At 34.0% G+C, this 14073-nt stretch overlaps 1 protein-coding gene across 4 annotated transcripts; it reads left to right on the top strand.

Moving 5' to 3' along the window:
• Positions 1-1062: 1062 nt before the first annotated feature.
• Positions 1063-3004, top strand: LOC115992538. Of its 4 annotated transcripts, none has more exons than XM_031116742.1 (2): positions 1063-1285; positions 2258-3004. In XM_031116742.1, the coding sequence occupies exon 2, from the start codon at positions 2291-2293 to the stop codon at positions 2765-2767; it is 477 nt and encodes a 158-aa protein (XP_030972602.1). In that variant the 5' UTR covers positions 1063-1285; positions 2258-2290; the 3' UTR covers positions 2768-3004. The 4 variants fall into 4 exon arrangements, with proteins under 4 accessions (XP_030972602.1, XP_030972603.1, XP_030972604.1 ...); XM_031116743.1 differs by lacking the exon at positions 1063-1285 and adding an exon at positions 1292-1388; XM_031116744.1 differs by lacking the exon at positions 1063-1285 and adding an exon at positions 1394-1477.
• The last annotated feature ends 11069 nt before the right edge of the window (positions 3005-14073 follow it).

The raw sequence follows: 14073 nt of genomic DNA, 5'->3' as shown, positions 1-14073 counted from the left end.
GGTGACTTGTGTTTATTGATTGGGGTGATGTGATTTAATGATGCCTGATAAAATCTTTAAATGTAGTTCGAACTAAGGTATGTTTTCAGTGGGATCTGAGTATAAAATAATATGAGATACAACGATATGACAATTTAAAAAAAAAATAAAAAAATACAATACGAAGATTATGAGATGTATTTATTAATATTAAATATATTTTTATTTATGTTTTTTTATATTATAACTTTATTTTTCATATATTGTTAAGTATATAGCATAAGAGCAATATAACAAAGTGAATTCAGCACTTTATTATCAAGTTGGATAATGGGTTAGGTTTTGCTAGTGTTTGGACCATCCTAGTTGTGATGGTTTCAGCACCAAAACCCACATCATCAACTTGCTATAGGTTAAATGATAAAAATAGAATGAGATTGGTTTGACAGTTGATTTTAATTTTATACTAATGTAATGTTTAAGAATAATCATTTTTTTTTCCTTTTCATTTACATAATATGCTACTAACAAAACTTATTTTCACATCAAATTTCATAATAAATTAAGTGATTAATTGTGAGTGGTGGATACAACTAATTAAAACTCCTAAATAGATAAATCCAATACCGTTTATCTCCCAATCACAATCGATTACTTTGGCAATTAATCATGAAATTTGTTATGAAAAAGTTGTGTCCTTACACTAGTGATTCTTTTATATATATATATATATATATATATATATATATATATATATATATATTTTGGTAAACTAGTGATTCTTTTATATTGAAATGCATGACATGTGTGGGTGATTTCTTAGGCTGCGTGCTTGGGGACACATATAACGTGGCAAAACGAGGTATAGGTAGAATAGGTACGTAGTCGGTACATGGTGGACGCATATCAGAGAAGAATAGCCATATAGCCCATAGGAGAGGCAAATCAAAGAGAGACAGAAGTGAACGAAAAAGATGGTATTGCCAATGCCTGGTGGTCTTTGGAAACTAAAAATAGAGAGGAGAGAGAGAGAGAAAGAAGGGACCAACGCAACCCATCTGTTTCATTTTAGTTCATCATGCTGGAGAGAGAGAGAGAGAGAAAGGGGAGATGGGTAAAAAGCGTGAGAGAAAGTGTGCATATGTATGTGGTTGGAGACGGTTTTAGCTTAGAATCGCGTAGCGTGTCAGCAAAGCTCTCTAATCTAAATCTAATCATCATCATCATCATAGCAAAGCAAACGTTACCAGCAACAGTTTCAGATATAACAAAAGTGTCTCAGCCTCTCAGCCTCATCAGTCATAAGGTAACAAACTTTTCTGTGTTATAATAATATATTCTTGACCGAATAATTTGATATTCAGTTTTATTTCAAAACCTCCATTAGAGTCTTCTCTTTCTCACACACGGTAGGCTTTAGTTTATTATATATTTTACTTAATTCTTTTGATTTCCTTATCTCTTATTCTTATTGCATGTTCTGTCTTTTCAGTTTCATGTAAGGCTCTCTTGCTTTTTGTAGATGCATGCATTCTTTCATGTCAAGCTTTAGGTCCGATTGTTCTGTAAATATATCATTTAAGAATTACATAATGTTGGGGCATCTCAGTCCCAATCTCAAACCATTTCGGCTAGGTTCTTGTTTTGTCATTCTTAATACGACATTTCTATCTCTTATTTAAACTTCTAGCCCCTAATTTTATTCTTTGATTCCTAGCTGTTCTTGATCTTTCAAGGAATTTATTGGTTCACGAATCAGTTCCTTACTTTGTATAGGAGTATTAATTACACAAGTTCATTCCATAAAGACTAGAACCTGTCTCCCAAAGAAGAGTCAAGGACATTCTATGCAGTTTTTCTTGCTTCTCTCATAATCAATTGACACATAAATTGGTGTGTATATCTCATTGTAGAATTATTCCTTTATTCCCTTTCTCGAGTCCCTATTAAATTATAGGTTTCAGTAATTAAGCTCAATAATTGTTAAAAAAAATAATAAAAAACCTCAGTTTGAATCTCGTTTACACAAAAAAATTATTTATTAATTGGTGTTATTGGTAAAAAAATAATAAAAGATCCCATTTAAATCTCGTTTACACGAAAAATTGTTTATTAATTGGTTTCTAGTGTGATGATAAATAACATAAAGTAAACATAATACTTTCAAATCCTATAGTATCTATTAAAAAAAAAGTTCTTTATTGAGTCTTAGAACTGTCATATGCAATGAGTTCTTATGAGCTCTCTCAATGTAATCTTTATATCCAATCTTTGACAGTTGACAGAAAGGCTAACTTTTCACAAATAACACATGGAGCGAGAGAACCAGCATAAGAGAGTAAGGGAAGGTGACGATGAAGAATACCAAAATTGTTCAAAGAAGATCGATGCAGAGAAGCAAGATAGCAGCAAGGGTGTCGACTTAAACGACGTGAACGATGACAAGGACAGTGAAAAGACATCATGCGATTCCTCCTTGGCATTAGATGAAGGTGTATTTGATTTCCCTTGGCTGAAAGATGGTATGATCTCCAAATCAGAAGACTGGAAATTGGAAGACACCTTTTCTTCCTCTCTCTATGACACCTCTTCCACCAATGAAGCTGGTATTGATGAGTTTCCTGCTGGCCAGTGTTTGTGTCAGACTCCGGAGCCAGCACTCCTAAACAAACCCGATGATCATGAGGAAAAGTTTGATGATAATTTACGGCGGCCACAAGAAGATGATGGCTTGGGTTGCATTTGGACCTCTCTACTCAGTGAGCCTCTTCAACAGGGTGGTATCTAATTTTTTGCGTAGACTTGTGAGCTTTGTGCACCGGATAGAGTCTTTTTATATATGTCTTCAAATTAATGTATGATCACAAGCCTGCGTGGGAATCAACCCACCCCAACTTCACAGACTAAGCTTAATTAGCTATGTATGCTCCTCATGTTCATCTCATGTTGATGGAGCACACCATGTGGTTATTAATTGTATATCGACATGGTAAAACTCAATTCAAGCTAGCTTCTTTATAACATTGATCATCTTCCAAAATTTTTTGCTTTTTCATTTTTTGCCCCCGGTGCTCTTACTTAATTAGCAATAGGCACACCTTCATCGGTTTCGTTGCATCTGTTTCTTGATGGTCCATGTTATATATATATAAAAGATCTCGTGTAAAAGAGGATAAGGTTCTACTTAGAGGTGTCAATGTTTAACATGACCCATGAACACAACATAGGTTTTTACGATTTAGGATTAGGCCTTAGTGAGTTTGGGTCATAAACAAACTAGTCGACCCGAAAGCAACATGATAAAAAATGTGTCATAAACGATTCAACTTATATTTTTAATTTTTTAAAGTGAGTGGTTACAAAAATGTAAAAGTGATGTAATTGTAAATTGAAACTTTACGAATCCTAAATCTCTATAAACCTTTATATTATTTTTTTTTAATTTTTTATTTAAGCCATCATCACTCCCTCTCACTCTCAAACCCTAAATCATCCCTCTCTCTCTAAGTGGATGGTATTACATTATTGATATTTACCAAGTACTTTGATGTTATCTTGAAATTTTGGATGATGTGTTTTAAGTATTTGATTTAAAAGGTATTTTGATGTTATGAGTTTGTATTAAATTTATTGTTTATTAAATTAATAAAAATATTAATCAGTTTTTTTTTTTTTTTAAATAGGTTAAATGAATTACATTTGTGTCAACCCAATTTATTTAATATTAAGTGTGTTGAAATGGATCGTATCACATTCATGTCAACCTAACATGACTTGTTTATTAAGCATGTCATGTTAATTCTCTTCATTAACATGTCTTGTTAGGGTTGAAGGGTTATGACACGATTATTAAATAGATTCGGTTTGAATTGAACCATTTAGCCAAATACCATTATCTCGACATGAACTGAACATGACAAGCTAACCTGAGTTGACACCCCTAGTTCTACCATGTGGTACATTCATTGAGAATTTCTTTATTGAAACTTCTATTTCAACAAAGTTTGCATTTAAATCATAGTATTAGTTCATTGAATTAATTGGCTAATGGAGTAAAACCATATATTAATTATCTATAGTTATGCATTAATTATTTATATTAGTGAGATTTGTATGATTGTTTTTATAAATTTTATATAAGAAAATATTTTATGTTTATAATAATAGTGATAATAATAATTGATTAAAATATAACATTCTTCCTCATGTTTAGTTGCTTAGACAACAATTAACTCAAAAGCTATGAAAATTTTTATATAACCAACATTGTAGTATTTATTCTTTGTAATTTAAAAGATTATTAATATGATATGATATATATTTTTATATTAATTATTTTAAGTGGTGCATTAATTATTTAAATATAATGAAATTTTGATGTCAATTTTATAAAATTGATATGAGAAACAATTGGTAGACATATGGTAAAATTGATATGAGAAACAATTGGTAGACATATGGTATTTGTGCTCAAATTTAGTTACTTTTGCAAAAGTGGAAACAAAGTTCAACAAAAGAAAAAAAAAAATTTAATAACACACAATCAAGAATGTAAGCTTCCTCAAACAGTAAATGAAGTTGAGGTCGTGGTTGTAGTTCGGGCACTCCTTTTTGCTAAATATATTGGTACCTCTTCTATCATTCTTAAAGGTGATTCCGAAGTAGTCTTCAATGCTTTGATAAGCGAAGATACTTCATTTGCTTCTTATGGTCACCTCACTGATGAAGAGAAAATTCTAGCAGAATCCTTTGTTATAGTCGTTTTTTTCCATACCAGGAGACAAGAAAATTATGTTACTCATAACTTTGCTAAACATGTTAGACACGTTAGTGATTTTTGGGTGTGATTTTTCGGTCTCCATACCATAGTGTTGTAATTTTAGCCAATTTGGTTAGTTTATCTTAATAATAAAATTTACAACATTTCTTCTAAAAATATATATAAACAATTATTGAAGGATATTTGCATTTATTATTTTTAGTAGGCATGCTTATTTATATTAGTCACAATATCATGCATTTTTTAAATATGTAAACACATATAGTATGATTAATCACTAACCACTCTTATTGTCTTCCCTTTTTGTCAATAAAATAGAACACTAAAGATTACAATTTTTTACATGAAAAATTATTGAAATTAAGTATTATACTCTTATGTATATTTATAATGATTTTTTTTATGACATTGTCAACCATTTCTACGTTTATTGTTGTTGCATCCATTAACTTATTTAAATTGCTTAGGATGTGAGGTCGTGTGATTAATTGAACAATTAAAATCTAGGCTAAAACCACATTTTCGTCCTTATATTTTCAGGCAATTTCCACTTTGGTCCAAAAATTTTATTTTCACCACTTTTAGTCCCTAAAAAAAAAAAAAAGATCTTGTTTTTGTCCCTACCTTCATCTCGTGAACGGAAATAGTTTACATGGCAAACGGAGTGCATCGCTGGCACACTAAATGCTGACATCAGCATTAAAATAATAATATAATATTTTATTTAGCATTTTAAAAATGCCATGTCATCTTTTAAAAACAAAAAATTAATTTATGAATTTTAACTAAATGAAAAAAAAAGGAAAAAACAGAAATAAAAACCAAATGTAATGCTTCCTCTAGCTCCGTCCACCGTCCACCGATGACCTTTTCCGTTTTCCCACTCCCCGTTGTAACGGTTTCTGTTGGCCCAAAGCAAAATCCCACGACCTGAAATCATACTGTTTTTCCATTCCCCTTCGTACTCGTTCCCATTCGTCTAAATGTAATGCCCTTGCCCATCTTGCACGTTCTGTTCTAGTACCCTTTGTAAAAGTCACTGTTCGCGTAACGCTTCTCTTCGTACCCGTGCTTTCGATCGGAGCTCCACGACCCGTGATAGGTGTCCCCATCAGATCCGATTTCATACATATCTAATTGGTTTTGTGCTCGTGTGTTCTAGGTTTGATTTTCTTGTGTTCTTGTGTTTGATTTTCTAAGTTTGTGCTTGAAATTTTTGGGTTTGTGTTAATTTTCTGGGTCTGTATTCTTTGGGTTTTGAAAATTTTGGGTGCTCAGAGTTTAGCTAGAGGGATGGAGAGTAGGAAGAACAATGTTGTTTCGGTTGCAAAGTTTGTTGTTCAGAAGTGGGTTTGTTCAAAATACCGATTTGGTTTTTATTTTTCTACTCAATCTGGGTTTTTTCTCTCATCTCACATCAAATTTTTTAAAAATCTTTTTTTTAACCAATTTATGGTATTTCTGGGTTTTGGCTAATCATGTGTGTTTGTGTTTGATATTGCAAGTTGTCTCTTATGTGTGTTTGAATCTGTGTGTTTTAGAATTTAGCTACCATTTTTTTCTTCTTCTTTTCTTACTTTTGTGTTCTTCAATCAGATTAAAAAATAATTGATTAAGATCAAACGATTCTAAAGTACACTAAATGTTTTTGGGTTTGGAATTTTTTGGGTTTTTGTTCTTGTTTGTTCTTCCTTCAAATAAAGCTAGATCTCAATTTATATGATTTTTGGTTTTTATTTCTATTTTTTCATTTAGTTAAAATTCATAAATTAATTTTTTGTTTTTAAAAGATGACGTGACATTTTTAAAATGCTAAATAAAATATTATATTATAATTTTAATGCTGATGTCAGCATTTAGTGTGCTGGCAATGCACTCCGTTTGCCACGTAGACTATTTCTGTTCATGAGATAACGGTAGGGACAAAAGCAAGATCGTTTTTTTGATTTTAGGGACTAAAAGTAGTGAAAATAAAATTTAAAGACCAAAATGGGAATCGTCTGAAAATATAGGGATGAAAATGTGGTTTTCGCCTAAAATCTAAAATGTTACTGCAAATCAAAGCAGGACTTTGGTGTAACATGATTGATTCATTCCTATTTTAGGAATACTTTGCATCTCTATGTACTTCAAAGTAGGTGAACGATTACAAGTCGTAAAAGGTAGGATTTATGGAAGAATTTGTCAATATTCTTAAATTTCACAATTGAATGGGAATCTGATTATGAATTGACAAGTTTTGAGGATGCTAACCAACATGTTGATTAGCCTAAACATTTCATTTTGGTTTTGAGTATTCCAAATCTATTTCACTGTTAAAATTTTATCTCTTAAACCAATTGTACTGCGTGTCTAGTATCACGTTATTAAAAATTTTGGTAAATTACTCCCTTGAACATTTATATAAATTACATCTCGTTTGTATAAATATAAAACTTAAATTCACGCCTTTTAAAAATTAAGCTAACAGAATACTTTATTTAAAAAAAAGATTCTTATTCATATAGTGTATAATATAAATACACTCATCCCCCTACTTAATTATTACATTTATACAAGCATAAAAGGTGGAAGTATAAAGTATCATTAAACAACATATATATTTAGGAAAAGTATTATTTCTGAAAACTTCAATGAAAGTTGGTGTAATTTATTTTTAAAAATATGACATTTAATACACTTTTTTTTTTTGAAGCCAAAACCAAATGAATATCATTAATGAAGAATACTAGAATCCAAATACAGAGCATCAACTGCTGGTGGAGGATTCTCCTCTAACCATACAGTTTCATTATCAGAGAATCTAGCCAATGCATGAGCAACACCATTAACACTACGCCTAACACAATTGATTTAAAACACTTTTAAATTTATAATATTTAATTTAAATTATGAAATAAATCTACGATACATGATACAAGCCAATGTGACCAAAGTTTACTCATGATAATGATCATTAAATAATTTTTTATTTATTTAAAAGGATGAATTTGGGTAAGACTATTTGTAATCTTTTCTTGGCAATGTTCACTTTTTTATAATGAATTTTTCTTGGTAGTTTTCACAATCTAGTTGGGCTGAGGACTATAATTGACGGTAATTATCCTTGATTTCCTAAAGTTAATATTAATTTTAAAATGAAATGAAAAAAAAAATTAATTAAAAAATACATATGATAATTCAAGTAGCTATTATTAGAAACTAACTATATTATAGATTAATGAAACACATGGAAAGGAACGTGCCCAGGCTAAACTGACTCTGCAATTAGAAATGTGGTCGGGTATTGGACCCACTTTATCTTTTCTTTTTTCTTTTTTGGGTTGCTGAATTGGACCCATGCATTTTATTATTATGCCCATTCTTTTCTTTAACATATTTACGTTACCTACCTTTTGTGCTTTTCGTAAATGGGGTCACGAAATAGGACCCTTCCTTATTACTCTTGCTACTTTATAAGAGAGAACTGAAATGAAAAATAAAAATAAAAATTTTAAAAGTTCAAGCAGAAAATAGAATAATGTCAAAAAAAAAAAAGGAAAATATATTATTTACATTTGAGATTATCCTAATAATTAAATAATTATTTTCTAAAGTTCTTAAAATAATTAACTTTACTATGGATATTTTAAAATCTTATTCATTAATTTTGATTCAGTAGATTTGGATAATGTCATATTACAAATAATTTAAATAAATACTAAAATAGCAATAATCAATTTTAATTAAAATGTTGATAACATAATAAAATCTAATACACTCATTTTAGAATAAATAGATACTATAATTTTATGAACTACAAGATTGATTTATCCTAAAACTCCAATCTAAGACTCTAAATTTGAACTCTCAAATACAAAAAAAGGTGATACCCAAACTCTATAGAGGATAGTCCTACAGAATCCTTTCTTAGCTCCGTTATGCTTCTAAGTTCTAACTTCCCATCCATGTATTTTCGGAATAGCTTCCTCAATTTGGATTTTACCACAATGGATCTCAACATTTTTTTTGGTTGCCTAATGTGCATTTTTAGCCCCAAAATGCTTCTAACCTTCCATTTATATATTTTCGGAATAGCTTCTATTTTACCACAATGGATCTCAACATATTTTGTTGCCTAATGGTGCTAATTAGCATTCTACATAGAATGCTTCCGAGACACTAGAACATGAGGTTTTTCTAAATCCGAATAGGAAAAAAAAAAACGCTATTTGTGAATGTTATTTGTGTGAGTAGGTAAGCTTAGCTTATCATGTTTAATTGAGAATAGTTGTAATTCATATAGCTGCAAATAGATTTTAGTTTTTTTTTTTTTTGGTAATCTGGAAAGTTTTATTCAACTAACAAGAAGGAGCAAACTCAGGACAAAGCCTGTTACAAGAAAGACCATTACGGTCAGCCTCAACAAAGGAAATCAAATCCTCGGGAGGAACAGAATGAATAATAAAATCTAAGCCTTGGGAGTGGCCAGAATTAGCTAATCGATCAGCACTAATATTGGCCTCTCGGTAGATATGCTTGAGACGAACAAGGGAAATTGGGAAAGGAGAATCTTACAGTCATCAAAAATAGGAGAGATCACTGAGTTATTGTAGCTGGGATTACTCAATGCATCAACCAGGGCCTTAGCATCAAGCTCAACTTCAATGGCAGGGAGCTTCATTTGGTGGCATAACATCAAACCATCACGAAGAGCCTAAACTTCCATAGTAAAACTGTTCACACTGCCCATTTTCCTTGTAAAACCTCTCATCCAGTTACCCAAACCATCTCTAATCAACCCTCCCCCTGCTGCCGTTCCCAACGTTGCATTCCAAGACCCATCAGTGTTCAATTTAAACCACCCTTGCTCCGGCTTCTCCCATCTAACTGATCTAAGCACCATCTGATTCATGCGTCTAGGTTGGGAGGCACACAAGAAGAATTCCGAAGCTTGAGAAATAATGACCTTACCAAGGTTCGGATTAACTCCCCTGTTTCTGAAGACAACTTGGTTCCGCTGCTTCCAAATCAACCAAATAGCAAAGGAAAAGATAACATTCCATGGAATTCCCACTGCAATTTGAGAGGATTTAAGACCACCATTGGTGGTTAACCAATCCTTGAAGTCTTGAGAGAAGAAGGTGGGGTACAAACACTGAGTTCCCAATTGCTACCATATAGATTTAACTAAACTACAGTCCCGGAGGGCATGCATGATAGATTCAGCTTCTAAGTGACCCAAAGGGCAGGTAGTATCTAGAGAAATCCCTCTATTGGCTAGACATTCCTTAACACCAATACTTTGCTGCATCCACTTCCATATAAACATTTGAATCCTAGGCAGAGATGGTAACTTCCAGATCCAAGAACCAGAGAAGGAATCAGTACCTGAAGAGTCTATGGCAAGGAGGTAGACACTTCTCTTATCAAAATCTCCTTTTGAAGAAAACTTCCAAGCTAATTTATCACTGCCCCTAGCCACAAGAGGTATGGGCACAGCTTGAATATCAGCTTTAACTTCATTAGGGAGCTCAAAAGGAAGAGTAGACCAATTCCAGCTAATGGGGGAGAGCACATTTTTAACTTGCAAATTACCTAAGGCTTGTGGAAGCGGGCCTTGGATTTTAGATCTGATGGGACCAAGGTTTGACTAGCAATTGGACCAGAAATTCAAGCTGCTTTCATGACCTGGAATCCATTTAACCCCTTTCCTGAAGACTTCTTCGCCTCTTTTCAACCCTTTCCAGACTGGAGAGCTAGGAAGTTTCGCTACATTCCTAGAATTGATTCGTTGCCTGTTGCAGTATTTGAATTTTAAAACCTCTACCCAAGGAGCATTTTTCTCAGTATGAAACCTCCAATTGAGCTTGGCCAGAAGAGCTGTGTTCCTTCCTTTAGCAGCCTATAACCCCAAACCGCCTACCTCCTTCAGCTTGGTCACCTCCCCCCAATTCACCCAATGCATCCTCTTTGTATGGTCCGTTGTTCCCTAGAGAAAGTTTCTATTGACCCTATCAATACCATTGAGGATTTTATTTAGAAGAGAAGCATATTGCATCACATAATTCAGAATGGTTGAGGAGGAAGCCTGGATAAGAACCGCCCGGCCAGCCATAGAAAGCAAATTAGCTTTCCAACCTGCCAGCTTTTTCTTAACTCTATCTAGCACAAAATTGAAATCATGTTTCCGGTCTTCTGCATGTTTTAGAGGAAACCCCAGGTACTTGCCAAGATTAGGAGTCAAGTTAAACCCAAGAATACCAGAAAAGAGCTCTCTTTGGTCCGGCCCCACATTGGGAGAGAAGAAGACACGGGACTTGGCCTCACTCACCCTCTGCCTGGATCTTGAGCAAAACTCCTGTAACACCGCCTTAATGGTATGACAATTATCCTGGTCCGCATTTACAAAGAGCACCAGGTCATCCGCAAAAAATAAATGAGAAAAGGCGGGACCACTCCTAGAATCTTTCACTGGAGACCACAACTTAGCATCACATTTCTCTTCAATCAAATGGCCCAAGAATTCCATGCAGAGGATAAAAAGGTAGGGAGACAGGGGGTCCCCTTGTCTAATACCTCTAGATGGGCAAAAAGATTCAAGGTAGCCACCATTAAAGAGAAGGGAAGTTGAAACGGAGGAAACACAACTCATAATGAGCTCAATAAGATTGGTAGGGAAGTTGAAAAAGATAAGCATTTCCCTAATAAAACTCCATTCAATCTTATTGTAGGCTTTTTCAAGGTCGATCTTAATAGCCATATACCCTTTGCTACCTTTGGCTTTGCCTATAGAATGGATCAATTCTTGAACTATAATGACATTGTCAGTTCCTCTCCTACCCGGAACAAAAGTGGTTTGGTAAGGTGAGACCAAGTACTCCAAATGTGGTCTAAGTCGAGCCACAATAATCTTGGAGATGATCTTATAAGTAGTATTACATAGACTAATAGGTCTATAATTACCAATGGATTCTGGGCCTTGAATTTTTGGGATAAGCACCAGGAGAGTTCTATTAAGATAATCGGGAACCTTCCTTTCAGTAAAGACTCTCCGCACTTCCTCCACCACCGAATCCCCAACCACAAGCCAGAAGCGTTGGAAGAATCCAGCATGGAGACCATCTGGGCCCGGCGCCTTAATGGTTTCATAGACCAAAGAGCATCTTTGATTTCTTTTAAGGTAACCATGGCACCAATAGAGGTCCTAGCTTCCTTGGATAGATGCACTTAACTACTCACAACGTGCCTTGGAAACCAAGTAGTCTCCTGGAGAGAAGTGGTGTACAGTGAGACAAAACCACTCCTAAAGTGCTCCATTACTTCTCTTTCATCAGTCAACCAGACTTCCCTATCGTCTTTGACCGAGGCAATATGATTCCTTTTCCTTCTGGCTAGGGCAGTCACATGATAAAAGGAGGTATTGCGGTCTCCTTGAACTAGCCAATTAATTATGGATTTCAGCATCCAGAGATCCCTCTCTAAAAAAATCCATTCCCAAAAATCCAGAAAAAATCTAGAATTCTTGAAATTTGAAGGGTCTATTAAGATGAATAGTTCTAAAAGGAAGAGACTCCATAAGAACCGGGCAATGATCGGAGTGACAACAGGAGAGATGAGTTACTTTCGCATCAGGATATAGAACACGCCAATTCAAATTCATGAAGAATCGGTCAATCCTTTCCAGAATGAGATTTTTAACATCCCTCTTGTTTGTCCAAGTGTACCTTGGTCTAGAGAAACCCATATCAACCATATTGCATAAGTCTAAGCAATCCTTGAAAGCCAGAGACCGATTCACACTAACACCCCTACCACCAAATTTATCCTCTTGCACCAGAGGTTCATTAAAATCAACCGCCATAATCCAAGGCTTATTATGCAACTCAGCCACCTTATTTAAATTATTCCATAAAATGCACCTCTCTTCATTCCTAGGACTAGCATAAATAGCAGAAAAAATCCAGGAAAGATTTGAGGCACGCACCTTAACTTCTACATGAATTTCCTGCTCTGTTTTAACCAGCTCATCAATCTCTACTTTATCATCGTTCCAAAGCAACCGCAACCCACCAGAGTAACCAATCGTCTCTGTGTGAATAGTTCCATCAAAAGGCAGCCTATCTGTGACTTTCTTGGCTTTGGTACCACCCAATTTAGTCTCCATAACTACTAGAATAGCCGGATCATGCTGCCGAGATAACTTATGAATGTAAGCCTGGAACGAGGGCTTTAAAGCTCCTCTGCTATTCCAAATCAGAATATTCATGGATAAACAAAACATAGAAGGAGAAAACAAATCAAGCAGAAGGAGGGGCTCCATCCCCCTCCTCTGAAACCATACCATCAAAACCCATATCTTCATAAATAGACCCATCTCTAGAACAAGGACTGGATTGCTCCCCAACAATGACCTCCCCATTACCCTAAAAAATGGACGGACCATGATCAACAGGATTAGATTTCAGTTCATGTTGCCCTTTCACTCCTTTAAAAAACTATATATATATATATATAGCAAAATGAAATCCCATTTTACTAAATAATATCCCTTTATAATGTCTACCTTCAAAACACATATTTAAGTAACTTTTATCCTTATGATAATTTATGACAATTTCTTATGCTAACAACAAATTTTTAGCAATGCTTCCTGTACAAATGTGGCTTGATATTGGCCAATCAATGCATTCAAGTTTGGCTTCAACCTATTGGTTAGGATTTTAGTTATACACTTACAGAGGATATTATATCATGATATCAAGCAAAATATCCCCACATTGGATGGACTAGGAGTCTTGAGAAATGAGAACCGGTGTTAGAGTGTGGTGGCATTTACTTTCCCTAAGAACACAACAAATTAGAAGAGAGATTGCACATCCTCAATAACATTCTAATCAACTAAAGAGCACGCTTTCTTGTATAACTGTGCTGTAAAACCATGTGGACCAAATGCCTTTATCACCATCCATGCTGATTTAAGACTTCTGAGTTTCTTCAATCGTAACCTCAACTTGCATTAATATTTCTTTACTAAAGTACCCAGGAGTTGCTCATAGAATTTGACTGCCATTTCGTGAAGCATTTTTTATTTAGGTAAGAGTGGAGGATTGAACCTTAGTACAAGACCATATATAGGGATATAAATGCCAATCTTTGGCTCATCAAACAATGGAGTAAAGTACAATTTTGGCCAACAAAAGTTTAGAGCTATTTTTATTTTGGTCTTTTACGTTTGAAAATTTTTATTTTGACCGTTCCCTGAATAATTTTGGCGGCATGACCAATATAAAAAAGAGATCAAACATGTGTCATACTAAAAATTTTGAAACATA

The sequence above is a fragment of the Quercus lobata genome, chromosome 5 (assembly GCF_001633185.2).
Source record: "Quercus lobata isolate SW786 chromosome 5, ValleyOak3.0 Primary Assembly, whole genome shotgun sequence".
Classification (NCBI taxonomy): domain Eukaryota; kingdom Viridiplantae; phylum Streptophyta; class Magnoliopsida; order Fagales; family Fagaceae; genus Quercus; species Quercus lobata.
Note: the sequence above shows the minus strand (reverse complement) of the source record. Positions and strands in the feature narration are given on the sequence as shown.